Raw genomic sequence first — 27,635 nt, 5'->3', positions numbered from 1 at the left:
CCTTTGGGTATAGCCCAAGGAGTGGGATAGCTGGGTCAAATGGTGGTTCCATTCCAAGTTTTCTAAAGAATCTTCATATTGCTTTCTAGAGTGGATGCACCAATTTGCAGTCCTACCAGCAATGTATGAATGTACCTTTTCCCCCACATCCTCGCCAACACTTATTGTTGCTTGTATTCTTGATAATAGACATTATAATTGGGGTGAGATGAAATCTTGGGTAGTTTTGATTTGCATTTCTCTAATTACTAGAGATGTTGAACATTTTTTCATATATTTGTTAATCCGATGAATATCTTCTATGCAGTGTGGTTTTATCAGGATATATCTAATTATGCACCTTCTCTTTGAAGATTTTTCTTAAAATCATTCCCTTTTAAGTAAAAGCTAGCCAATTGATAATTTTTAAAAGTTCATTAACTTTTATCAAAATTATACTTAGAAAATGCCCTGTTGAGATTTTGAACATTTTTTCATTTTTTTTATTGATAGTATATCTTCTGTGAAGTGTCTGTTCAGTTCCTTAAGACCATTTATTGATTGGGGTATTTGGTTTTTTGGTGTTTTCTGAGTTCTTTATATATTTTGGAGATTAGTGTTCTATCTGAAGTGTGTGTTAAAGATTTTCTCCCATTCTGTAGGCTCTCTCTTTATGTTATTGATTGTTTCCTTTGCTGAGAAGAACCTTTTCAGTTTGAATCCATCCTATTTATTGCTTGATTTTACTTCTTCTGCTTCAGGGGTCTTGTTAAGGAAGTCAGGTCCTAAGGTCACATGATGAAGATTTGGGCCTACTTTTTCTTCTATTAGGCACAGAATCTCTGTTCTAGTGCCTAAATCTTTGACTCACTTTGAATTGAGTTTGTGCAGGATGAGAGATAGATGTTTAATTTCATTTTGCTATATATGAATTTATAGTTTTCCTAGCACCACTTGTTGAATAAGCTATTTTTTCTCCAATATATGTTGTTGGTGCCTTTGTCTAGTGTGAGATAACCATATTTATGTCTCTGTGTCTTCTGTTGTGTTCCATTGGTCTACATGTCTACTTCAAGTACCAATATCATACCATTTTTGACTCTGTAGTATAGTTTAAGGTCTGGTATTGTGAGGCTTCCTGCTTCAATCTTCTTACTAAGGATTGCTTTGGTTATTCTGGGTTTCTTATTTTTCCAAATGAATTTCATGATTGCTTTTTCTATTTCTATGAAGATGTCATTGGGATTTTAATAGAAATTGCTTTAAATCTGTAGTATGGCCAAAATGCAAATCAAAACTACTGTAAGAGGGCCTGGGGTTGTGGCTCGGTGGTAGAGCACTCACCTAGCATGTGTGAGGCATTGGGTTCAAGTCTCAGTACCACATATAAATAAATAAATAAATAAATAAATAAATAAATAAATAAGGTTCATCAACAACTAAAAAATTTTTCAAAAACTGTAAGATTCCGTCTCATGAAAGAATGGCAATTATCAAGAATACAAGCAATAATACATGTTAGTGAGGATGTGGGGAAAAATTTACACTCATATATTGTTGGTGGGACTGCAGATTTGGTACAACCATTATGGAAAGCAGTACAGAGATTCCTCAGAAAACTTGGAATGGAATCATCATTTGCCCCAGTTATCCCACTCCTTGGTTTATACCCAAAGGACTAATAATCAGCATACTACACTGACATAGCCACATCAATTTTTACAGCAGTTCAATTCACAATAGCTAAACTATGGAACCAACCTAGGTGTTCTTTAACAGGTGAATGGATAAAGAAAAGGTGGCATATATACACAATGGAATATTACTTAGCCTTAAAGAAAAATGAAATTATGGCATTTGCAGATAAATGGATAGAGCTGGAGATTATTATGCTAAGTAAAATAAGCCAAACCCAAAAAACCAAAGGCCAAATGTTTTCTCTGATAAGTGGATGCTGATCCATAATGGGGGTGGGGGTAGGGAAGAATGAAGAAACTTTTGATTGGATAGGAGGAGATGGGGTGCAGAGGTGAGAAGGATGGTGGAATGAGATGGACATTATTACCCTATATGCTGTGTGATTACACACCAGTGCAACTCTGCACCCCATACAGCCAGAGGAATTAGAAGTTGTGCTCCATTTGTGTATAATGTGTCAAAATGCAATCCACTGTCATATATAACTAACTAGAACAGGTTTTAAAATAAAAACTTAAAAAAAAGAAAGAAAATATTCTGTTGAAAGTTCTCCTACACTGTGTATCTTTAAATGTCATTTATCCTTTTCACAAACACAAGGTCAATTTAGAAAATAGGTACTTGATATAAAGATGGGTTAGCAAGAAATTATGAAGGACCCCAAGAGCCCAGTTAGTAATGAGTATCATTTTAAAATTCACTGAGCTTGAAGGACTTGCATTACTGGTTCTATATTATGAATAAAAGGTAGTGCTAAGAGGTTTTAGCAAGGTGAGAAAATGGGTATGGACAAAGGAGACTGTTGGGGTTTCTAGAGCCCCTGGCCTTAGACATGGTCAAGATGGCGCCTGACGCTGAGCCAAAAGCGGCCAGCTATACAGTAAACAACCAGCGAATTCCAATGATTGGCTAGTTAACGATGTGATTAGAGCATGCCCCCCCCTCGTGTACCCATCCTGTGCCTGCAGCTGTCCGCGTTTATCTCGTGTACTCTCCCCTGATTGGTTGAAGTGTATATAAGCCTGGTGGGTGGGAGAGTAGGGGGCAGAAGCTGAGGAAGGGACGGAAGGAGCGGAAGAACTGGCGGCGGCGGCGACGGCAGCGACGGCGGCCGCGGCAGCAGCGGGAGCGGAGCTGGAAGGAGGGAGTACGCGGGAGTGGAAGGAGCTGGGAAAAGGAAAGCTGAGAGTGCGAAGAAGCTAGGGGTAAGAGAAGCGTAGGAAAGAAACTGTGCATAATAAACTTCCAAAGCTTCAGACGTTTGCCGTGTCTCTCTCTGCGGGCAGAGGGGACGCGACAGGAGACATTTTTTCATTTAATTTTATAAAAGGTATCAAAGAAATTCAAGTTTTAAAAAATGAGCTATCACTTTACATGTACAAGACTGAACAACATTATAAAGCTGGACAATGCTGAGTATGGGCAGTGACATGGGGACATGTGACCCTCCTGTACTATTGGGAAGCATGTACAGCCATTTGGGAGAATGGCTGACACCACTTGAGAAAAGTAAGTATATGTGCTGATGATGATTTAACATTTCTATTTGAGTGTTTATTATACATGAATTCTTATATGAATCAATAAAGACACTAGTACAAGGGAAAATTATATGCAAATGATGCATTATTAATCACAGCTATGCAATGAAATAAATAGGAATTTTTTTCAAGAAAAGAAAGAAACCTGAAGCATTATAATGCATGAAGAGAAATAGAAACAAGAACTCAAAATCAAGAAAGTCAGAAAAGAGTAGTTTAAAGAGATGTAAAGAGTTTAGCTTTCCTAGTTAAAACATTAATTAGGAAACTAACTGGAAGATTAAATTAACAAGTTTCAAAACACACACTGCGAGCTGTTTGTCGTCTTCTTGTTATGCAAGTTTCCTTTATTGTTTTTATTTTGTTTTATGTTGGGTTCCTCCAGTTATCCTAACCCTTATAAAATTTCATTTTAAGAACTTTCTTTGGGGAAAATAAAGTCACAAAGCATCAAAGAATTAAAATATACTTAGCAACCTAATGAAAACAATCAAATATGAAATATTTACTCAATTATTCCATAATTTCAATCAGACAACTTAATTTAAAGCACAAAGGAGAGTGTAACCATAAATTAATCATGACCCTTGCCTTCTATTATGTTTTTGGATTGGGCACAGGGAGTGAGGGGGGTTGGAGAAGTAAAAACAAGAATAAAAATATTAATGATTCAGCTGCAAATCTAGTACCTTATAGTGTGGTTTCATATTTATTTTACCAGTTAACTTTATTGACGTACTCAAGAATGAAATAGTATTTGTACCACATAGTTCACATCTGACCATACATTGAAACTTGATTGTATTTAAAAAATTTTACTGAGTATGTTGAGAAAACTTGAATTTTTCCACAAACATCACTCTTGAAATACATCATTCTATAAATATGTAAATCTCCACTAAGAATGTTAGAAATATAATTTAAAAATCAAGAAGTATTGTTCATTGGCATTCTAAAGTTGGTAAAAATTCTAAAAATGGTAGTGATAACTTAGAGTTTTTCTTAAGAAAATGTATAAATATGTCAAAAACTTATAGTCTCCATTCTAGATTAACCATTTTTTGAGTATGTTTTAGCAAAGAAGCCGTTCTTGGATGAAGAGTATTATAACATTAACATAAATTCTTAGCACATAAGCAATCTGAGATATTAACTCTTAAAAGAAAGTCCTAAAATAATGCTTTGTCCCCCCAAAAACAATTAGACTAACAAATAAGTAGATGACTAAAGATATGTTTAAGCAGAAAGTTAATGAAGTTTCCCATTTGTATTCCTTTTAGGGTCTAAAACTTATATATTCATAACCTGGCATAAGTGAACTGAAAAACTGTATCTTTCTAAGTGACAGAAAACATATATATTTGCAGGTATGACTATATTTACTATTAGTTTTATAAGCAATTGGCAGCATGAAGGAGTTCTATGGCTCCATCCTTTTAGATGTTAATGGTTTCTTTCTGTAAATGACTAATGATATATTCTGTCTGAGTTTAAAAATAGAATTTCACATCACACATGAGTACATGTAACTGTGGCTTTGGTGTTCCTTTAAGCAGGGCAGGGAGGAGAAGCAAGTGAGTAATTTTATTATGTTTGTATTTGACTGGGAGAAAAGTAACCTCTGGATGACCTCCATGTCCCCAAGTCTGAAATTCTAAACTCTGTGCAGATGTAATAAATAATTCCATGGGGGGTGGAGGAAGGGGAGGGTCTTTATTTTTAGGCATAGCAAAGTTTTCCTTTCCTCACTAAAGATTTTATTTTAGCAAGGAATTTTTGAGCAATTTTTAAAACTAAAATGGAGTGCATCTGCAGCAAAGCTTTATTTTAAGAAGACAAGGACTAGGTACACTCATGGCAGTACAATATTTCAGCTTCATTTTCAGTGAGGGCAGGCTGAGGAAGAAGAAATTGATGACAGTGTACCCAATTCCCATTCCACTAGAATTATTTATCAGTTGTTAAATTTCACAGCTGTGAGCTATTTATATGGAATTAACAGGTCTGTTTTCGCAACCGGCCCATCTTATAAAACTGACACCTAAGATATCCTCTCTGGGAAAGTTTGGAGGACAGGATAGTGGAAGCATCCACACACTGAAGCATCCACACACCCTAAGCTCCTTTCTGAAAAACCGTTGACACTGTGGCCAAAAGGATAAGTAAGGCAATGCATAAGATGCCAGGAGACAAGATGTTGGTTATGGACACCCAGCGCAGTTTTTCAGTGAAAAATATACTTCCTTTAATGAAAGTCATTGTGATCAAACAGAATATTAATCGACAATATTGCTAAATAATTGGATTTTCTGAGAAAATGAAACACTTGCTGTGAAGATAAAAATCTGATAATGTTACAGAATTTTTTTGTAAATGAAATTTGACAGTTAATTTGACAGACGAAAATCTGGCAGAACTGTTTAAATAAATACTACAAATTTCATTTCTCATCCAAATTTGATTGACTTACTAAATGAAAAATCACTAACATATCATGTGCTTTTAATGATTCTTCTAGATATAGGATTCAGAACAATGACATTCATATTTTGTTGTTTACAATAAAATAAAATCATTATTCCAATTTGCTGGACATGAACTTTTATAAGCAATATCTACATATGGATGAACTCTGTTTCTAGTAGAAAATGAAAGTGGGAAAAACAAATAAAACAAAAAAAAATGAACCGAGAAAAATCTTAACTTAGAATTTATGATTATTATTTAGGCAACAACTAAAGTTTATTTATTTCCTCAATGAGTTAGTAACATTTTATTTACTTAAATATTCCTCTTGAAATAAAATCTAAAAGTATTGTTTATTAGTGTTACTTACAGGTAACAATGCTGCATTTCTTTAATATTTTCCTATTATGAACCCTTTTTAATTTTTCACACTATAGTATTCTTTTTCCAAGTACCTACAGTAAGTAAGAGGGTAGGTAAATTTTAATTCTTGTGGGTCAGTCCAACTGGCTTGAATCTCGGTATGGCTGTGTATCTACAGGAAACGTTAAACTCTGAGCCAGGTGTTCTCATTTGTAAATAAGCTAACAGCTACTTGAGGTGGGGGCACAGTTAAAAGAATTACATAAGATAATGTAGTAATTCCTTACTTGACATACTATCACCATTTAACAATCCATCTTTCTCCTTGAGACTTTCATCACTTGCCTTTCCAGGATACCTCGCACCCTGGTTTATCTATCTACTTCACCAGCCACTCATCCTCAATCCCTACCATTGATTCTGTCTTCATGTCCTTGATTTCTTGACTTAGTGTTTGGACTTTTCTCTTCCTACATTCACTCCACGGTGATCTCTTTCAATCTCATGACTTAAATAACATTTATTTGCCAATGACTCCCAAATTTATATTTCCAGTTCTGACCTCCCCATTGAACTCCAGTCTCATCATTTACTTGAAAGTTTAACAGATATCTCAAATTTAATCAAATGTCATCTGAATTTCCCTCATAACGGATTCCTTCTTCTCCATTTCAGTTAATGACAACTCCTTCCAAGTTGCTCAGACCCTAAATCTTGAAATTGCTCTTGAGTCTATTCTCTCTCACCCCATACAACTATTTTGTTAGAAAATCCTGTTAACTCTACCTTCAGAATATATCCAGTATCTAACCATTATTTAAGACCTCCATCATTCTCTAAACCACCATTATCTCTTGCCTGGATCATGACAAAAAAATCTCTGAACTAATTCCTCTCATTCTTCCTTAGCACCTACAGATTATTCACCACTGAGAAACCATAGACATTCTTTTAAAATATGTCAGATCATGCTCTCCTCTGCCAAAAAACTTCTAACACCTCCTCCTTTTACTCATAGTCATAGACCAGAACCTTCCACGACCTACAAGGTTCTACACAATCTGCTTCCCACTGCCCTCTCTTCCAGTCTCTGAATAACCTCTTTACCTCACTTCTTACTTTTCCTCTCATTCAATCTTCCAACTTCCACGTACACTTCTTTGCATCATCATCTTTTCTTTTTTTTGGCAGTGACACATGCTAGGCAAGCCCTCTCCCAACTGAGCTACACCTCCAGGCTTCCACCCCGCTTCTTTAAAAATAATTAGGCATGATCTAGCCTCTGGGTCTTTGAATCTATGATTACCTTTGTATGGAACTCTCTTCCTCAAGAAATCTGTTTCCTCTTTACCTCCATCAGATCTTTGTTGCCAACCTTTCATTAGGTAAGCTCTGACCACCTTATTTTAAATGGAAATCTTCTGTCTCTTGCAACTGAACTTCTCACCAGATATAGTTTAATTATTTATTTTGCTTATTGTCTATCTTCATGAACCAGAATATAAGTTTTTAGGACAAGAATTTTTGTTGTCTTGTTCATCGAGCTATAGCATCTGTCTTTGGAGCTGCAGCATCTGTTTGGAATTAGTTTTAGCATGAATCTGGATATCTGTACTTCTTATCAGTGCTATCTTAGTGTACTAATCTCTAGAAGTGATAGATGGAACCTGAGCACCATTAGATTCTAAGGAATTCCAGTGTATTCCATGCAATGTATTTACATTGCTATTTCTACATAAAGAATATCATTTAAGTCTCAGATAAAATGTCATCTTCTCATAGAAGGTATCTCAGCACTCTTTTTGGCACTGTTCACCCTCCCAACTCTTTCCTACTTCTCCATCACTTCCTCAGATGTCACTATTTCTATATAGCACTTTTTACTATCTGAAATTGGCATGCTTATTTGTTGGTTTGGTTGTTTATTGGCTCTCTCTCCTAAGAGAGAGCAAGTTTCAAGACAAAGAATTATCTGGCTCCAAATACCAAAAGTGGCAAGGCTGAAAAACCCTGATTGACCTGTTTCCAGACTTAAAATTCTGTTGAAATTGGTACAGAGAGCAAGACAGTATCCTACCTTTGTGGAACTGATAAAATATAACACTGGACGTGTCCTCTTTTTAATCATTAAAAAAGCACGTATTTTCAGTTTTAGGTTGCAAATTATTCTTGTCTTTTTCTTAATGTAAGTTACTTTTACCATAATTGTAGCATATGAGTAGCCCAGTGTACCTGTTCCTCATGGAGGATAACTTGACCCTTGAGAGGACTTCCCAGTGGTGCCACTGTCACAAATGGGTGCCAAACTCCACCGGCAGTTCTTGGAAAGATGTCATAAAAGTCCACAAAGAAGCAACTTTCCCCAGTCATATTCATAAAGTATAAGGAAACAGGGTTGCATGTAGCTACATACAGAGTATTTTCCTCATTTTCTGAAATGGCAAAAAGGTGTTAATTTAGTGACTTGCAAATGACTTACCAATTGTTCAAGAGGCCTAGGAAAAATTGAATTATGAGGTTTGAGCACAGATTTGAAACTAGCAGATGATTTCACTGATTAAACTGAAAAGACATGAAAAGCAGCTTAGTTCCTATCCTAAATGTAGAGGCATGCTTATCTATTCCGGGTATATCTATTTGTTCCCAAGAAAAGGCCATAATATCTCCTGATAACATCATTAATTAGTTAATAATTTTTAATGTCAGGAAATTCTCCCTTGTGTTCCAGTGAAAATCTGTTTTCTCTTTTCCCTTGTGTTTCAGAATAACAATAGTTCATCAATATTTTCTATCTGTTGATCTTTTGTTTTCTAGATAGTTACTAGATATTTAGAATTTAATTAATTTAATTAATTCCACTTTTAAAAATCTTAGCCTTATGGATCTTCAGTTCCAAACTTTTGTTCATATTTCAGTATTCCTTACACAAAATTTCTATCACCTCAGTCAGAGTACTTCCATAGGTCCATTTTCTGAACTTTATACCAGTGTTTTTCCAGTTTAAAATGGCTATGAATCATCTGGGGAACTAATAAAAATGCAGATTCTGACTCAGTTAAGTGTCTGGTAGGGGTGCAGATTCTGTCCATCCAAACAGCTCTTAAGAGATGTAGAGACTGCTGGTTTGAGCTCCTCCCTTTAAGTAACCAATCTCTAGATCAAACTTCCCATAATCTCTTATGTGAGTGCCTTGAGGCAAGGAATTAAGCTGCTTTTGTCTAATAAATGCTATCTGTATGACCCATTATCCAGATATCTATTTATTATGGCCATATTTCTGAACCCAAAATTCAGACACAAAGTATGACAATGACATATATTTAAATTTGGGACTATCCTAGAAAATATAGACCACATGAACACATGCCATATGTACAAAGTTAGTATATAATAGCCATATTACATACAGGTATGTTACAAATACTAACTTTAAAACAACAAGCTAACATCAGTAAGCAACAGCCGTCAATGTTGGGCTCAGTGGCCCATCCCTGTAATACCAGTGGCTCGCGAGGCTGAGGCAGGAGGATTGTGAATTCAAAGCCAGCCTCAGCAACTTAGCAAGACTCTAAGCAACTTTAGCAAGTCTGTCTCTAAATAAAATGTTAAAAAATGGGCCGGGGACGTGGCTCAGGAGTCAAGCGTCCCTGGGTTCAATCCCCAGTACCAAAACTAAAAACAACAACAAAAAAAGAAATATCCATAAACAGAAAGGCTAGAGAAGATGTATATTATTTAGGAGACAACGTGAACTGTGTGTGTTACAGTTACAAATATCAGACAGAACCATGGAATTTTTAATTTATAAACTTTTTTAATGCTCCCACTGTGAACATAAGTAAGTTCAATTGAACATTTATTGAGCACCTTTCTGCACAGTGTAGTGCAATGGAAAATACAGTGAGAATGTTGACAAATGTAGTTAATAAATTTATTAATTGTTCTCTTTTACTGTAGGTATTAAGTTCCATTTGGTCTTTGGCTCTAACTCATAGATATAAAAATAACTCCAATTCTAACTCTTTTCTCTCAGAAGTGCAGAATAGGTAAAATGCACACATACACAAAAACACCAAGAAATAAAATAACAAAAATGTGGCAAATAATGAAATAAGAGGGTTAAATTCTTTCAGGGACAGCAAATGGGTCACATTTTTCAAGGCCACCTCTGACTGACAGGCAGAGTCGGCCTGAATGCTAGACTAGGTTTAATGGCAGAAGTGTACAACTGATTTACCATCTGCCATAGGCAGAGGACCATAGCACACTTATGTATGATTCCTGAATATGAGGCAAGGGTCAGAGTTCAAATTTTTTTTAATAAAATCTCATACTTTCACTTTACAAGCAAATATTAAATAACCTTAAGAACATCAATCTTCTACCCAAAACAAGCAAACAACAACAATAAAAAACCTGTAAATATTTTTAAACATACTTTTATTCAAAAATAGCTGATTTGGGGAATAAACTATATCCATAAAACTTAAAGGAACAAAAACAAGATACTCATCTTTGCCTCAACAATTCCCATCCTAAGTCACGCTGGAGAGACTCTCCCTTCCCCCAGCTACATCGTCTGTTTATATTGCCTTAGTAACTGACTTCAGTTGAAGAACTGTTGCCAAAAGGTACTCAGGGCCTCCTGCATCAATCAGTAAGTAATGGCAGTAGTCCAGAAATGCAGATGCCAACAGTTCCCATTTTTTATTTGCCATTCTTTACAATGAAAAGTTTAGCAACTGCAAATCACTCTGGCCCAGCTTTTGTGGTTCATGCAATCACCAAACTGGAATCCCAGCCAAAAAATCCAGTGTTTCTCCTTTTCTTTTTCTCTTCTATTTTTAGCACACGCCTGGGTGTGTTTAACTTCATGCTACAATTGTAATGAGAAACAGACATATGCATACAAACTCAGCAGTGCTTATGTGGATTCCACAATGGCATTTTGTTAGGTTGTTAGAGGAAATTAGTTCTAAATTACATATTATTGCTATCCAATCCAAGAATGACAGTCACCAAGTATATCATAGACTCTATGCTATCTAGATAATATTTTAATCCCTTTTTAAAAATCAATATAGGAATAAAAGATTAAAAATAAACGACATACCATTTGATGTAGCAATGTCACAAATTAAATTAATTTCATCCAATGGTAACCTCCAGGAGGCACATTCTTCAGTAAAGTTTAGGGATCTCTTTTCATGTCTTTCTATTGGATACTTCTGTATGTTCATAAACACTGGACCCTATAATAAATTAGTTATTTGAATTAAGAAATTTAGGTAGTCATAAAATTGTAGAAAAGCTAAAGTTCTTCCAAAATACAGAATTTATATTCAAGTATTTAATATAGATCTACTCCACATTTTATTTTTTGACATAGTACTTATAACAATATTTCCATGTACTTGTACTTATAAATGCTTTTCATATATGCTATCTTAGTTAATGATTTCTCATTTTCTTTTGTTTTTAATCACAAAGTATACCAGATGTAAAATCCCACAGGATTTCTCACTACTTTATTCCTTGCCAAACAAAGAGCCCATTTCAAACTCCAAACATCAGGACTTAAAAAGTTGTCCAAACCAGAATAATTTATAAATTAATGAACCAGGGTCTAAATATTTTCTTTGTAAATAATAATTTTTTACATCATGACAAAGAAATGTAAGGGTTGAATGTGAGTCTTTTAAATGAAATGTGAAAAAATGTGACATTTGAAATGAATTTTTTAAAACCATATTTACTGACAATCATTAATGTTACTTTTGAAAGAGTATTTCACACATGGTGATAATTATTCAATAATAAACATAAACAGAGAAACTAAATGAATGATGTTATGAATATTAGTACTGGGTACTTAGAGTTCCTGGAAAAACACTATGGATGTAACTAATATTTCAATGATTTGCATGCTTATTATCCTTAGTCAAAAATATTTGAGCTAGATATTGGCATCCATGTCCCATCTCATTTGATCTAGTCTGTGCATCAGGGACTGGAAAGCTAAAAAGTGCATTCCTCACACTCCCTTGAGAAAGATTTTGGAAGTGATTTTGATTCTGCCAATTAAATACACTTGCATGAGATCTGGAAGACAGAACAAAGGTAGTGGGCATCTTCCTGCAGCCATAGCAGACAAGGAAGATTTAAAAATAAAAGCAGAGATTCTGTGTTTTATTGAAAATTTGATAAATGATGGCCTACAGGGCAAGTCTGACCCATTACTTGTTTTTATAAATACAATTTTAGCGGAACACAACCACATCCATTTGTTTATATATTGCCATGACTGCTTTTGCGTTATAGTGGCAGACTTGAGTAGTTGCAACAGAATCTGTGCAACCACAAAGCCTACAATATTTACTTTTTGGGCATTTACAGAAAAAGTTTGCTGACTCTGCCTTCCTGTGCAGTTCCCAGCTGCAGGATGACAGAGTTGCAGAATCATTGACCCTGAAACTGTTAAATCCAGCATTGCCTCTGACTGCTATTCTTCCTCTCCTTCTAATGATTTTACAAGCACCTTATACCTTATTTCCTATGGTAAACTCCTTTCTGCTTGAAATACCTAGAGTAATTTTAATTACAACTAATGACTAATGCTCTTTCCCTTTCCTTTACATATGAAAACATTATGTGTCAACAATGTTGGCTAAAAAGAGGCAGACAATTCAAAAAGCACAAAGTTATAACCCTGTTAGCAATCACAAAGTAAAGACAAATATAATAGAGTAAAAATCCTAGGAAAAAGTCCTAGGAAAATATACTTGAGTGTCCTAAAATATAGACTGGCTCTTAGAAATTCTATATGGACATTAGGAACTGTCTACACTGAGTTTCTTGTAGACTAAAGAGATCTGAAAGAACAGAACCCAAAAAAAAGGAAAAAAAAAAGTCAGAACAAGTTGTTTCTGCAAGATCTATTGTATGGATTTTCTCCAGGGATGACATGGAAAATTTTGTTAAGTCAATATTTTGAGAGAAAATAATAAAGATATCAACCTTTATGTCTATATGATGAGTTTCTGCTGGACACAAGAGTTTTTGCATTCCATTTCTTGCCTGACCAATCGTCCAGTAGCCCATGAATGTCTGCTCTGGCAGAGGCAACCTGTCAAGGATGATTGGAAAAATGAATATTCTTGTTTCCAAGTCATAAGAAAAAATAATGAGTCATCTATTATCAACCACACAAATAAATCTGAAGAATGCTTTGCTTATAAGGGAATTATGCTTCATTTTATTAAAAAACATGATGATTAGAATATGCATTAAGATGAAAAAGATTTCACATTTTAGAAAATCAGAAGGTAAAGTACTATCCCATTTTTACCTCAAAGACAAATATAATTAAGATTCACATTTTTTTCCCCTTGAATTGGCAAAATGTCCAGTAACTACATATATATTTCTAGTAGAGCAAGTAGAGCACAGGCAGTCATTTTTAAAAATTGGAACAAACTATCAAAATTTTCAGTCTATTATTTTCAGTTTTGAATCAAGTAATAACTAGTGTGCAATATTATTAGGCCCATGTTTGTAAGTTGTGTAAGGAAAGTTTCATAGACTTTATTTTGGCATTTTAACTTTTTCACTTTGCTTGATACATAATATCCATACAGAAATGCCTACGTAAGTGTGTTACTTGTTACTAAACACATCTGAACCAGTACCCAAAGAAGCAGCACATCACCACATCCAGAAGCTCTCCTGGGACCACAATTCATAGTTACTCCCACCAAGGGAGCTATGATTCTAACTTCTAATGGAATCATTCTATGTTTATTTTATTTGAAACAGTTTTTAAACTTACCAAAGCAATTATGACAAAGTTGAAGTCTAAAATTACAAATTTGAGAATAAAGCCTTCACTTCCTAATTACACTAATTTTTTATTTGACTCTTTTAAAAAAGGAGTCATTGATTTGTCATTTAACGTGTTAGAAATTTCTTATTCCATGATAAATTGAGTCCAAAAAAATGACTTGTACTTTCAAGTTCTCTAAAACTAATAGGCACATGGCTACAAACTTAAAGGTGCTTGCAGTGAGTTTAATGGTCATTAAGAGTACAGATTTACATTAAGAAACAATTTTAAGTAAAGAAGTAGTCTGACATAGTATTTCCATATGCTTAATAAGATCATATTACACTTTGATTTTTTTTTTTTTTTTTGCTTAAAATAAAAATCTAAACATTCTGGTGGAATATACTTTTTGTCCCTTTGAAATGCTAATGCTTGACACAGAGAAAAGAAAAAGAAATTTACATTGAAATTCTTCTAAGTCATATGACAGTTCTCTCAAAAGGACACATATGCTTTAATATTTGTCATCCAAAATAACTTTTTAAGTGCCTGAACAATTATACTGATTTGTGACCCATGTACTTTCATCTTTTCACTGGCAAAAAGTGTGGAGGGTGCTGGGGGTGGGGCAGTGATGAGTTAGAGCATTGACTATAATCTTATTTCTTGAATGTTATGAAAATGCACTGTTGTGTCAATAGGGGAGATCTTTAAAATATAAGCAAAGATCAGGATCTCTCTCTCCTAGTTTAGGGAATGAACTATATTCTTAATTTGCTCTCATAAAGGAAAATTAGGTCTCCAAATATCTAAGCAGAAAAATAAGGGAAGGAGACACATTAATTATTCTTCAGCAGAGAAGACACAGAATAAAACAATGCAAAGAGGGCTAGGGATGTCACTCACTGATAGAACACTACCTAACAATATAATATGCAAGGTCCTGGGTATGATCCCCAGCATATGCATGTGCATACATACACACATTTAATGTATCCATTGATAATCTTACAAAAATAACATTCAGATACTGAAAAGGGTGGGGGACACCCCTTCATCCATTTGAGAAAAAGTAACTGCTCAACTTCCAGTTTCTACTGACAATGCCAGGGATGTTCATAAAGTCTGCTTTGAGCTTGCCAACTCATTCTAAATAACAGTCAAGGAAATTACAGGCTGCCTGGCTCTATATAAAAATAGCACTGGCTGTTTGGTTGGCAGAATATGGGAAGGACCTTCAGGTACCCCATATAGAATCTATTCCGGAACCACATAACAAGATTCTACTGGCAATGACAACTACAACTGAAAGACGCACAAGCAGGGTGTACTGGAGTTGCACAATCAAACTGACTCCACCCTGTTCCTTGGTCACATGAAGTGTTTTCTCTAGACTCTTAATATGGACTCTGCTGGCCAACAGAGGTAAACCATAGCCCCTCATTTATTTTTCTCCCACTAAGCCCTCCCAACAAGCTGTGGAAAAAATCGACCATTCCTGGCTTTCTCCCCTTCAGTACGTTAGTAGTCAGGGGAAAGAAAAGTATTATACTTGGGTGCATGAGCAAGCTTTGGAATTTGAAGCACACTCAATATTAATCTGGGGTACCTCTAAATTAATATCCAATTAGCAAAACACTTTATAACTGAAATCTGTCATCCAACTCTACCAGATTTCAGTTTTTATATCTGACTTGATTGAAACAATAATGGTATTTTCCATGGTTTTAAGATTCTGTTGTATTGCTTAATTTTGTTAAAGTCTTAGCTGGAATGATATCTGGATTTGATTTTAAGAGAGGAGGAGAATGAACTTAAGGCCTATAAATAGCACTGCTTTTTATCCTCAGTGTCATTCACGCATATATGCTTGTTAAAACAATGATGTATTTTAATTCACATGTTGTGATGTTTCTCAATCCCTTGTGGAAGTAATAATAAAGATCTGGAAGTAAAAATTTTAACTAAAAGAAAGGCAGATATGAAAATTATGACTCAGGTCAAATTATAGTACTCGAGTAAGTTGCAGAAAGGAAAAACTTCATAACATGATGCATACGGACAGCAAAGTCAAATCACATTATCTGAATGACATATAAGAGATTTGTCTCAGACTGCTTCCATAAAGAGGTGAGCCAGGGTTTTAAAGAGCATGTTTTGGCAAATTTCTGCCTTCTCTGAACCTTTGCCAAAACTATTTCTGGAGTATGAAGGAAAACACATGAAAAAGATTTGGATCTTTTTAGGGACATTATGCAATTGGAAGTTGTTGACATACCTATTATCAACAATTCCTAAAACACTGCCATACCACAAGAACTACTAATTTTCACAGGAATAATGGAACCCTTCAGGGTAGTTCCATCTACTCATAAACTTGACAATCATTACCATTTTTGAGAAGAAATAGGACTATTTCAATTTTAATGTGCCTCACTCATTCCTAATATTTTATGTCTAACCTCTGGTAAAAATTTTCATGTTGTCCAATTGAATTCACTGAAGATTTTCAAGAATATTCCTAACAGATACTTTTAACTTCAGTTCTCACTCCATCCTCTTATTTTCCAGCCAATCTATGCCTTAGTCCTACCTTGAACTACTTATTGCTGTTCTTTAACATGCCAGGCATTTCCGTGCATCCTGGAGGTCATTCCTTTGGCACAGTATTCCTGCTCTAGCCTCCTTGGTGAGAGCCTTCTCATTCTGAACATACAATCCAAATGCATCCCCTTTCTACATTTATTTCTGGGCCAAACAAACCCCCTGCTCTCCTTGGTTTCTAAGTAAATTTATGCATATGAAACTCTAGGAATAGAGTTCTGTAGAATCTATAATTCTATAGAATCTATAATTTTCATATTTAAGACAGGAGAGAGAATACAATTTTAGGAAGAGTAGGTCAAAAGTGAATCTATGAAATCCCTGATAATTATTTTTATATTTACCGAATGAAAGAGTCAGCCCATTAGAGAGGAAATACAAAAGTGCCTTTAAACACATTAAATTAGTAATAATGAGTACTATTAATTCCCAGTAATATCCTCCCTTGTTTGCTAGAAACTTCAGAGTCATCCTTCCCTACAGTCTCATATGTCGCTGGCCAATTAACTTTGCTGAAAATGATATGCACATGGGTATGTATGTTTTCCCTTTCTGTGCCTGGTTCTACATTGAGATATTATGGCTTTCACTTAATGACTTATGACTTGCACACCTCTGCCACCTAGATCCTGCAGAGGTCACAGAAATGCAGAGTAATTTGGATGCATGAGATGGAAAAGATTTGAAGAAAACTTGCTATTCTTGGCAGGTACTTCTCAAATACACTCCCCAAGTCCCAGAATGACACTGTGCAGTCTCGGCGCTGTTGGCCAGCATTACCCTGTGCCAAAGCAGATGTTGTCAGCTTGCTCCACACATTTCTGGTTTTCTTTCTCCTCACAGAAGTTGCCAGACTACAGTTCTGGGGCCTGGGTTTACTTTCCTTCATCTTTCTTCAAATTGTACTGCAAAAAATCTCCCTTTCTGCCATCTACTTTATCAACCACATCTTAGTGACTTTGAATCTATATTCTTTCTTTTAATAATCATCCACAACAGAATGACTGAGACTAAAACTTTCCCAATGGTTAAAAATTTTCCAAGAGAAAAATTTTCTGTATTTCCCACAGGAAGGATTCATAGGACGAGAACTCTACTGTGAATGCAGCACTTCAAATATGACATTGCATCATGAGGTTGATAGTTTTATTGCTTTCCTTATTAAACTACTGATCCAATGAGAGTAAAGCTTACATCTTCCTCATCTGAATCTCTGACATTTAGAATCCATTACTTCCACCACCTAATTCTTTCTCACTGCTATCCCTTTTTATCATTGCCATAGCTACAACATACATCATCACCCAGATTGTTGCAACTGTCTCCCAATAGTCTATGTTCAGGTTCACCACCTTTCAGTTTATTGTCTTCAGAAGACAAAAATGGTTGTTCTTAATTAAATCTGACCATGCTACTCTCTGGCTTAGAATCCTATGACTCCTTTGGCTCTTTTATTCCAGTCAGTCTCCCCACCCAGCATGCCCTCACTTAACCCTGTGTGTTAGTCAGCAGACTACTTGCACTTTCAAAAATGCATCATGCTTTCTTGAACCTTCTCTGCTTGAAGTGTCCTCCCTTCTTTATTTGCCTAGGGAATGCGTAGTCATCCTTAAAGACTCTACTTCCTCATCCTCACTACCTCTCCTCAAGGGCAATGGCAGCAAGCCTGCCTCTTTGCTCCCTCTGTACAGCTCTAATATAACACAAGTCTGTTTACCTGACTGCTTTTTAAATTAATTGTGACATCCTGGAAAGCAGATACTGAGTCTTCTTCGTCTTTATAATTCTTACTCCCCATTTAGAGTTTGCCACGTCAGTGCTAAGGAAGCATTTGTTAAATGAATGAGTACTTACATATGTTAGAACTACCAATATTTTGACCTACCTGTTTTCTCCTCTTAGTGGCAAGTTGCAAACTTACCATGGAAAATTTCTTCATTGTATTCTGACTACGTCTTCCTTCACTTAGAAGGCTCAACAAATGATGCAGTCTGCTTTGCAAGTATATTTGGAAGAGATAGCTATAGGCAAGTACTGGGGATTTCTATCTAGCCAGGTGACAGACTTTTATAAAACCTCACTTAAAAATTTAAGGGATTAAGAATAATTCTGTGAGACTGCTTAAGATGCTATGAAAGAAGATTCATACTTCTTAAAAATTTCTATGTAGATTGGGTATATTTTTAAATTTTCTTTTACACTTCCATAAAGAAACTAGAAGCAAATGAGATGGCTGTGAAGTTACTTCATGATATAACAGGAGAATATAGGACAAAGACTATGAAAATATAAAACCCAATACCACTCTCTGCTTATAAAAGTTCTGAGCTGTCATTATGTTGTAGACCTTTTTATTTTTGAAAACTAAGAGCTCTTTTATGAAATAAAAATAAATTATGTAGAGTAAAATACCTTAGAACTCCGTGATCAACACTATGAACTTACTAGTAAAAACTATCACTACAAAAAAGAAAATTAGTGTATATAATCATTTGGGGGACAGGAAAGAAGCTGAAAACTGTAGGCTGAGGTTATTATACTTTAATGGGATAAAAAGTAAATTGATAATCACTCCTACTTTCAAATAGAAATCTAATGAAATTACTCCAAAGAAAGGCCCAGTCTAGTGATGTTCTTTTTGATGCTTCTGGTACTTTGAATACACCATATTTGTTTTCTGTTAGAGAAGCAGCAGTTGCTGTTGATGGCCCAACTATATAGGATAAGTCTTTAAAGCAGAAAATCAATTTTTGACAGATATCCTTTCAAAAACAACTTCAAAAGAGATGAAGCTCTTTGGTCTGCATATATACACACCTGGCACTCTCTGAAAAGAAAGATAAATACTAAACATGATCCTGTAACACACACTGTAATGGCACACAGCTTTTATAAAAAGAAAATACACTCTCAACTAATATCATTGGGAATCCTATTAACATATGCTGAGACTGGTTGAGAAAGTAATGGAATGGTTACTGATATAAAGGAGAAGAGTTACTATTTATTCAACTTCCCTATTCAATTAAGGATAGTATATCATAGAATATAGGAGTAGGAAGAATAAAAAGGTCAAGTTTGATTCCCTGGCAGGTACCTACCTACAAAGTCTGTCCAGATCTGTTTGGGCTCAAGTAACTCCTTTTCCTCGATAGTCCATTTCACCTTTGAACATAGGAGTTACTGGTCCCAAGATAGAGGGCAAACTTACAATGACATAGACTCACAGGGATCCAGATAAAGAACAGGGACATATGACTAGTCATTAAAGCTAATGATATTAATAATCATGTATTTGAGGATGGTAATACTAAGTAAAGGATCCTTTGTAGGAGAAACTTGGAAAACAATTATTCTATTAATTTTGAAGAATTTGTGGGGGCTGGGGACATAGCTCAGTTGGTAGAGTGCTTGCCTTGCAAGCACAGGCCCTGGGTTCAACACCCAGCACCGCAAAAAAAAAAAAAAAAAAGAATTTGTGAATGTCAATACTTTTGCCCAATCCCCAAAAAGGTCCTTATGGCAGGAGAAAAGTTTATGAGAATTTGCTCACACCTTAAGGAAGAATGTTTTTATTTGCTTCTGGAATCAATGACAAATGGTATTAATTCAAAGGAAACTGATTAAAACAATGGGCCTAACCATTAATGCCAAATGTAGTGTGTATATCACATTTAATGTATGTTCACAAAAAATGGTAAGAAACAGACTGAAAGACATTATTTTTGAAATCTTGACAGCCAGTTTTACACTGCATTGTTTTTCTAATGGAACCAGTAGAATAAACCAGAGATGATAGGGTTTAGAACCACACAAATCTGTGGTTAAATCCCCACCCTGCCATTTATTAAACTGCTAAGTTATTTAATATCTCCTGAGACTCAGTTTCTTACTCTGTAACAAATTCACACACACACACACACACACACACACACACAACTCTTAACAACTAATAGGTGAAAAATGAAAATTGGAAAAAAACTACTTATCTAATAGAAAAAATGGAATTATATACATTAGGGAACTGATATTTGTAAAGTACTTAGAGCACACAGTAAGGACGTGATAAATACCAACTACTTTCATTTCTGCTGCTTTAAAATGTTTTGTGGGGGATCAGAAAGGGAGGTAACTCAGTGGTAGGGCTCATGCTTAGCTTGTGCAAAGCCCTGGGTTCAATCCTTAACACCAAAATTAATAAATAAGCTGTCTATTCTCACATGATATTTTTATGTTGATACCTACCAACACATAGACTTAATCACGCTGTGTTGAAATATAGAAATGTCTGGGGCTAACTTGATTTTTCACTTGCCATTGGTAAGGTGCCAAGGTTCCACTTTCAGAGTAGGCATCATAGTCTGTTCTAAGCTTTTCTATAATGGGAGGCAAAGTTGGCCTTTCTATTCTGAAACGGTAATTTCAGAATAGACCTCTGTTTAAAAATTTTAATTGTACTTAAATACCAAACAAAAATGAAAAATTCCAGTGCCCATAGACTCAACGGACATTTTAAAAATAAAATATAGAAAATTATATACATTTTAGAACATTAAAATACTACAGAAGTAAGTGAGGCCTTCTTTGCTCCTTTTAGGACTTCTCTGGAAGACAACTACAGCTACCACTGTATTTTTGTTTTACTTTTCTGTTATTAGAGACAGAACTCAGGATCACACATGCTACACAAGGATTCTACCACTGAGCCCCACTGTGCTTTTAAATTGTTAAATTGTGCATCTATTAAAAACATTTAATAAAAACACTGACCAATATGGTTTGAGACTCATTAATTCAAAGTTATTTTCCTGAAAAATGAGATTTTATAACATTTTAAATAAAGCAAATGATAACAGTGAAAAAATGCCTAACAACAGGACATCTGAGCAGTAATTATAGGCTCTAATAGGGCTTTCCACCAGCTATAGGACACTTTGAAAGTGTAGTCACACATAACAGTCATTTTTAGATGTGCAGACTATCTGGTGAGAGCATTTTTATATATTTGAAGAGCAACATGACATTTAAATATATGCATAAAGACACAAAGCACTGATATAAATGTTTTTATTCCTTATGTGAGTATCTCATATGCCTTATGTGTCCATCTATTTACTGTGGTTAGAATATCTTCACCTTAAAATCTAAGGACTGAGGGGAATGGGAGATAAAAGTAGAAATGGGAGAGAAGTGTTATACATAATTAAATCTCATTCATTTAGATAACTTTTTTTTTTCTTTTTCAAGAAAGTAGCTTGAGAATGAAATGTTTCAGAAAGAATCCCTTTTTAGGAACATGTGTCTTCTATGAAGATGAAAGATTCAAAGAATAAAAATGATGGAAAAATTTCTCAGTGCATGAAATAACACACAATCATAAGGAAAGGTCCAGAAGGATTTGTTAACAGTTATTTCTGGATGGTAGAATTAGAGGAATTTTCATTCTTTTTTTAATTTTAAAAACAAATGGGATGTCATTATTTATTCAGTAAATCTGTCTTATAAAGAAAGCCTACATATAAAAAACTTCTCAATTTGTCTAAAATTTTAATTCTACTTGACTGATAAAGTAAATGATTAGTAGATCATATCTAGTTTGTCAGTGATAAATAGGCAGTAAGTACTTTAGAAGAAAAATAAGTGGTTAAAGAATAAACTAAGAAGCATTGTAAAATAAATCAACAGAGTTGACAGCAAAGAATTTGGAGCAAAGAGAAGGATTTTATAGATGGGTGTCTCCTATGGAAGACAGGGAGAGAAAAACACAAGAATATAACTTCAGATAGTGGGGAGAACTTCCCTGTGTATGAGATTCATTATAACATGATCACAATCTTTAAGGAAAAAAAAATCCATTAATAGTTTTCATGTTCCAAACCAGGAAGAAATAATGGCTAGTGCATGTCTCACACATGGTAGGCTTGCAAAGTTTTCTAGAATTCTTATTTTTTGAAATGAATTACTTTGTGTTTTATTTCAAGATCCTCCATTATAACAAAAAGGAAAATTTAACTGGGAATAAAGAGGTTTCTAAAATAATCACTATTGTGTCCAAAGTTTATATTCCTCAGCTTTGTGGCTGATTTTTCATTTTGAAATATGACTAAAACCTAATAATCTGAATCTGTCATAATTCTATGAAGACTAAGAATTTGTCTCTTATATGCATATAATATCATGGACAATGATGATTTCCAACTTGATTACTTAAAATTCCAAGGTTCTTTTAAGCAACAACAGTACCTTCCAGTCTCTAAATAATAATTTGATTATATGAATGGTGTGAATCAACATCATAGACAACCATAGAAATGAAAAGTTGTACCCCATTTGTGTACAGTGAATCAAAATGCACTCTGTAAAAATAAAAAAAGAAAAAGAAATTACCTATAATCATGTCAATCTGTTTATATCATCTTTAGAATTGGAATTAATATTGCAAATACAAAAGCCATGCCCCTGCTTTCTAACCATGGGCAAGATACGTGATTGCTCTGTACCTCAAATTCCTCACCTACAAAATTCAGTTCTACACACACACACACACACACACACACACACCCCATAGGTTATTGAAAATATTATATAATTTGTGTAGAGAAAATACCGAGAATTGTGCTTGGCACATAGTTATGTGTTTCTGTTATCATCATTATTATTACATTACCATTAGTGCATTATTATGACATTACAAATGTTATAACAATTGTATTTAGAAGTAAAATATCCACATTCCATTGCAGACTTATAGGATGACAAATTCCTTCATTTTAAGAATGGTTGTGGAGAAAATGGTACACAAATTGAAGATAAAATAGCTAAGTCACTTAAAATGGATGTTTAGAAAAAGAAACCAGGATTTTTTTCATCCTTTAAAACAAATGTTCCCAGCATGACAGAGTTTGCAAATTGCTGTGAAACACGCTTTTTAATTTGGAAGTGCTAACATGCTAGCAGTATATTTACTCTCAGATAAAAGAAGCTTCAAAAATAAAAGCTCATGTAAGGGAAAAACAAGCAAACTTTACTTAAAAGTTTATATGTTTATCTATAGCTACCTATATTCAATTATAGTAGATAATCTATATGCTTTTAGTTGACTGTTTAGCCCTACTTCTATTATATATGTGTGTGTGTGTGTATGTGTATATCCCCAACAATGATGTTTAAAACTCAAGAGTTCAGATTTTAACTCAAATCCTCCTATCTCTGCTTATAGTACTGAAAAAAAAAAAAGTCAGATTAGTGGATGTATGTACACAAAACACACACCATTGATTGTCTTGATGAGTTGCTGCTCTAGAGACCAAAAAACACAGAATTAAAACTCAAATCCCATATAAAGCATAATATTTACATTTTACAAAATACTATCTAACAGTGTGCATCCTTATTTGGTTATGTTTATCATCTCCTTGACGTGCTTTCTCATGTATTTGAAATTTATAAAGGGACCAAAAAACCAACCAATCAACCAACCAATCAACCTCAGGAACACTAGTGGAAAGAGGTAAATGCTATGTGGAGGGCTAGGTAGCCAGTGCTGATCCTACTACTAAGATCTGAAAACATAATTGTAAATCATTATGGTGGGATCAAGCAAGGTAAAAGAATCACCCAGCAAAACTCACCTTGAAAATACCATGTTTGGAAAAAGTTTATTCAAGAAGACAAGTTAAATTTGTCTCATCACATCAGGCCTTTAAAAAGTGTGCAGAAACCTAGAGATAGGTAACAATACTACACTACTTAGGAAAACAAAAAGGAAAGTAATAGCATCTCTCCTTTGGAAATTTCTTGAAAGATGATATCACTGTTCTGAAAAGCTAAAGTATATTATGATTTCAACTGAAGAAGGAGGTATAGATGATTATACAAATAATGGTTTAGTGTCATCTCTTGTGTAAAAATTTTCCTTCTGCTACAACGTTTGCTTTATATCTCTTTTTAGCTATAGGTAATAGGTGGCCAAATTATCTTTCCATTCTCATCTTGAGTGTGAGTATACCCATTTTGTTCTAGACTCAATGTAATTTTGCTCCCATTAAATAAGGACTATGGTTAAATTAGAGGAAAAGAAAATTAACAGGTTGCAATAAGAATCTGTCTATCAGGGTAACAAGATAGTAATAGTAATTGAGTCATTTTACCCTTCTTCCCTAGGAAATGAAATCCAAAGAAGATCTTCTCCAACCAACAAACAACCTACAGAGCCAGACAGAACCAGGCTTGAAGAACAAGTTCAGTCTAAAGGTCTAGTAGAACAAAACATTCAGCAAAAGGTAGAGAAAGTCAAAGTCAAATATTAGACTGCATGGGAATAACTTTAAATCTTCAGAAGTCTATGTGATTACTATCAACAGTGTGGTATTCTAGGGGGATAAAGGTAAGATGCTTGAGACCAAAACTGTTTTGGGTTTTGAAATTTTTTTTTAAATTTTAGAATATTTGCAATTACATACGGAGATATCTTGGGGACAGAACCCAAATCTAAATATTATTCATTTATGTTTCACGTATACCTTATAATACACCTTGAGGGCAATTCCATCTAATATTTTTAGTGCATCTATGATTTGACTGCAACTTGTCACATGAGGCCAGGTGTGGAATTTTCCATTTGTGGCATCATTTGGACACTCAAATAGTTTCAGATTTTGAAGCATTTTGGATTTTTGAATTAGAGATGCACAAACTATACTATTTCTTTATTTTTTGGATTGTTTTTGCAGATTAGGGAAACATTAAGATTACACTAAAGTACAAAGAATGTTAGAATAGGAAGGAACCTTGCTAATGATCTGTAATGAGAACAACCACATACATATTCAGGCTGGACTAGGACAGTCATACTTCACTTCTCTTTTCAGTACTGTCAATAGCTATCTCACCCCGCCCCCCATTTTCAAAATGAGGGCAGGACTCCTGTCTTTTTAACTCTTTCTCTATGTCTCTGACCCAGGTATACAGGTTGACTGCTAAATTCCCAAGCCGTTCAAGGCTGATAATTTAATAGAAATAGTGCTACAGAACCTATGAATTTCACTAATTAGCAATAAAACATCACTACTTTTGAACTTCTGAAGTGACTGTAACTTACAGATGAGGAAAGGCTTTCAATGATTATGCAAATTGCAGTCAACCATTATCTCTACCCCAAAGGAAAATCCACTCATCCTCCACATCTACTATAAGTTCATTTTTAGCTACATGCAGTGGGTAGACAACTAGTTTTTTCCATCCCCATCTTAAGCATTAGTGTGATCATCTAGTTTCCAGGCTCAGCGTACTTTTGCCTCCACTCATGTATAAGTACTAGAATTGGAATTAACTTGCTATGCAAATATTAATATGCCATGGCAAGAAGTTTTCAGTTTAGAACTTAGGATGACAGTAAGTTAAACCATCCATCTGTCTTCCATAGAAACTGAAATTGCCAACAATTTTCGTATGATTGATCCTCTGTTTTAATATTTAAATAAATATTACCAATAATTTTTAATCATAAGTCTACTTTTCCATGAAGCTAAGACTCTTATGCCTATTCAATTACTGGTCTAGTTTCAAAATGTCCATAATGACTGCCAATCAATTGGTAAAACAAAATTATACAGAAAAGTGTATGTGTAAGTAACTGACACTCATTCTTCTTGAAAAAAAATTACTCAATAATACAAACTAGTACACTGATCATTTCTAACATAATTCTATCCTGTGCTCTTACCATGAAAGGGAAATATTTGTTTCTCTTTAAGAAATTCCTGGTACTTTAAAAATTTATTTTTAATGGTGTTTATATATTATGACAAGTTTTTACAATGACTTCAAAGAACAAAAAAAAGAACAAATAAATAAGGATGATGTATATTCACTTAGAAAAATATATATTGCTGGACTAATCAATTATTTATATTTAACAAACTTTTTCTATATATTGCCTCTTTGTGAGATTAAGTCAAATAATTATTTAACTATGAGTAATTATTGTCTTTTGTGAACTTATGATAATTGGACCGTATTTATGACAAAGATGGCATTACGTGAATTATCCATAATCTATGCATATTTAAAATTATTTTCCAGTAAACTTGCAATGACTGAATTACTCCAAATAAACTCTACCAACTATCTTTCTAGAAAACAACATATTTGTAAGATCTTAACTAAGGTTAAGTATAGCCTGTGATTATTAAATAAAAGAAAGGCAACTGGCCTACGTGAAATGAACTTGTTTGTTTTCACTGCCTACCTCTTTCATCTATGAAGTTGAAACTAAAAAAAATAACAAAAAAAACTGAGTTAATGCGATTATAAATTTAGAAAACTATCATAAGCTATATAGTGATATAAATAAGGACGTCATAACAAAATGTATATTAGAATGCAATTTTCACATTTGTACAATAATTTTACACTGGATTATGAAATAATGAGACCCATAGCAATTCAACAAAAGAACAGACACTGTTAAAGAAACAAATATTTCCCTTTATTTGATTATATTACATCTACTCATGGGATATTTATGATTGAAATTCTCAATTACAAGCCTATAAATAATACTATTCAACTGAAAACCAGCCAGTAAATAGCAACATATATTTGCAAAGCTTATTCATGGAAAGTGATATCCTTGCCAACTCAGTATATTAGGAATTGTCAGTATTTAAGAATCAAAAGAGTAATGCTCAAGAATATTTTATGAACAGTGAGTTTGCCTTACTCCTTTGCCAGCTGCACATTGGTAGGGTTTGCTCCAATAGGTATCCCATATTTGTGTAAAGTGTTAATCAAAATCTCCCTCATGTCATTGTTGTAGGAGTCAAAGTCAAACACGTTCCGAACCACACTGGAGAGACCTTCAGTGGGGAATTTCTGTATTAAAAAAAATAAAAATAAATACTTATCATATATTCGATAAAGCATAAAACATTATAAAGATTTATTAAACTGACAGAACAAAATGCACAAATGAACTTTAACAGAAATTTACTAGCCTGTTAGATACAGAGATAGTAGGAAAACATACATTTTTCTCTCTTAATGTTTGCTGAGATGACTTAATACTCTTTTTCTTTTTAAATAAATACTAGAATTTCAGGAGTAACAATTCCTACTCTCAAATACCAGGGAGAACTCAGAACCTGGTGTTCAGTAACTGT

At 34.3% G+C, this 27,635-nt stretch overlaps 1 protein-coding gene across 2 annotated transcripts in view; it reads right to left on the bottom strand.

Moving 5' to 3' along the window:
- The window catches only part of Vwa8 (von Willebrand factor A domain containing 8), a 461,451-nt gene that overhangs the window by 157,544 nt on the left and 276,272 nt on the right, over window positions 1-27,635 (bottom strand). For both annotated transcript variants that reach the window (XR_007108713.1, XM_047552395.1), the window contains exons 26-29: window positions 27,197-27,348; window positions 13,065-13,173; window positions 11,161-11,299; window positions 8,280-8,479 (exon numbers count right to left, since the gene is read on the bottom strand). Coding sequence is in view for 1 of the 2 variants with exons in the window: in XM_047552395.1 (XP_047408351.1) it covers window positions 8,280-8,479; window positions 11,161-11,299; window positions 13,065-13,173; window positions 27,197-27,348 (600 nt within the window). In the remaining variant the exon portion in view is untranslated. The remainder of the gene's footprint in view (window positions 1-8,279; window positions 8,480-11,160; window positions 11,300-13,064; window positions 13,174-27,196; window positions 27,349-27,635) is intronic.

The sequence above is a fragment of the Sciurus carolinensis genome, chromosome 5, assembly GCF_902686445.1.
Source record: "Sciurus carolinensis chromosome 5, mSciCar1.2, whole genome shotgun sequence".
Lineage (NCBI taxonomy): Eukaryota > Metazoa > Chordata > Mammalia > Rodentia > Sciuridae > Sciurus > Sciurus carolinensis.
This window is presented reverse-complemented; position numbering and strand designations above follow the sequence as displayed.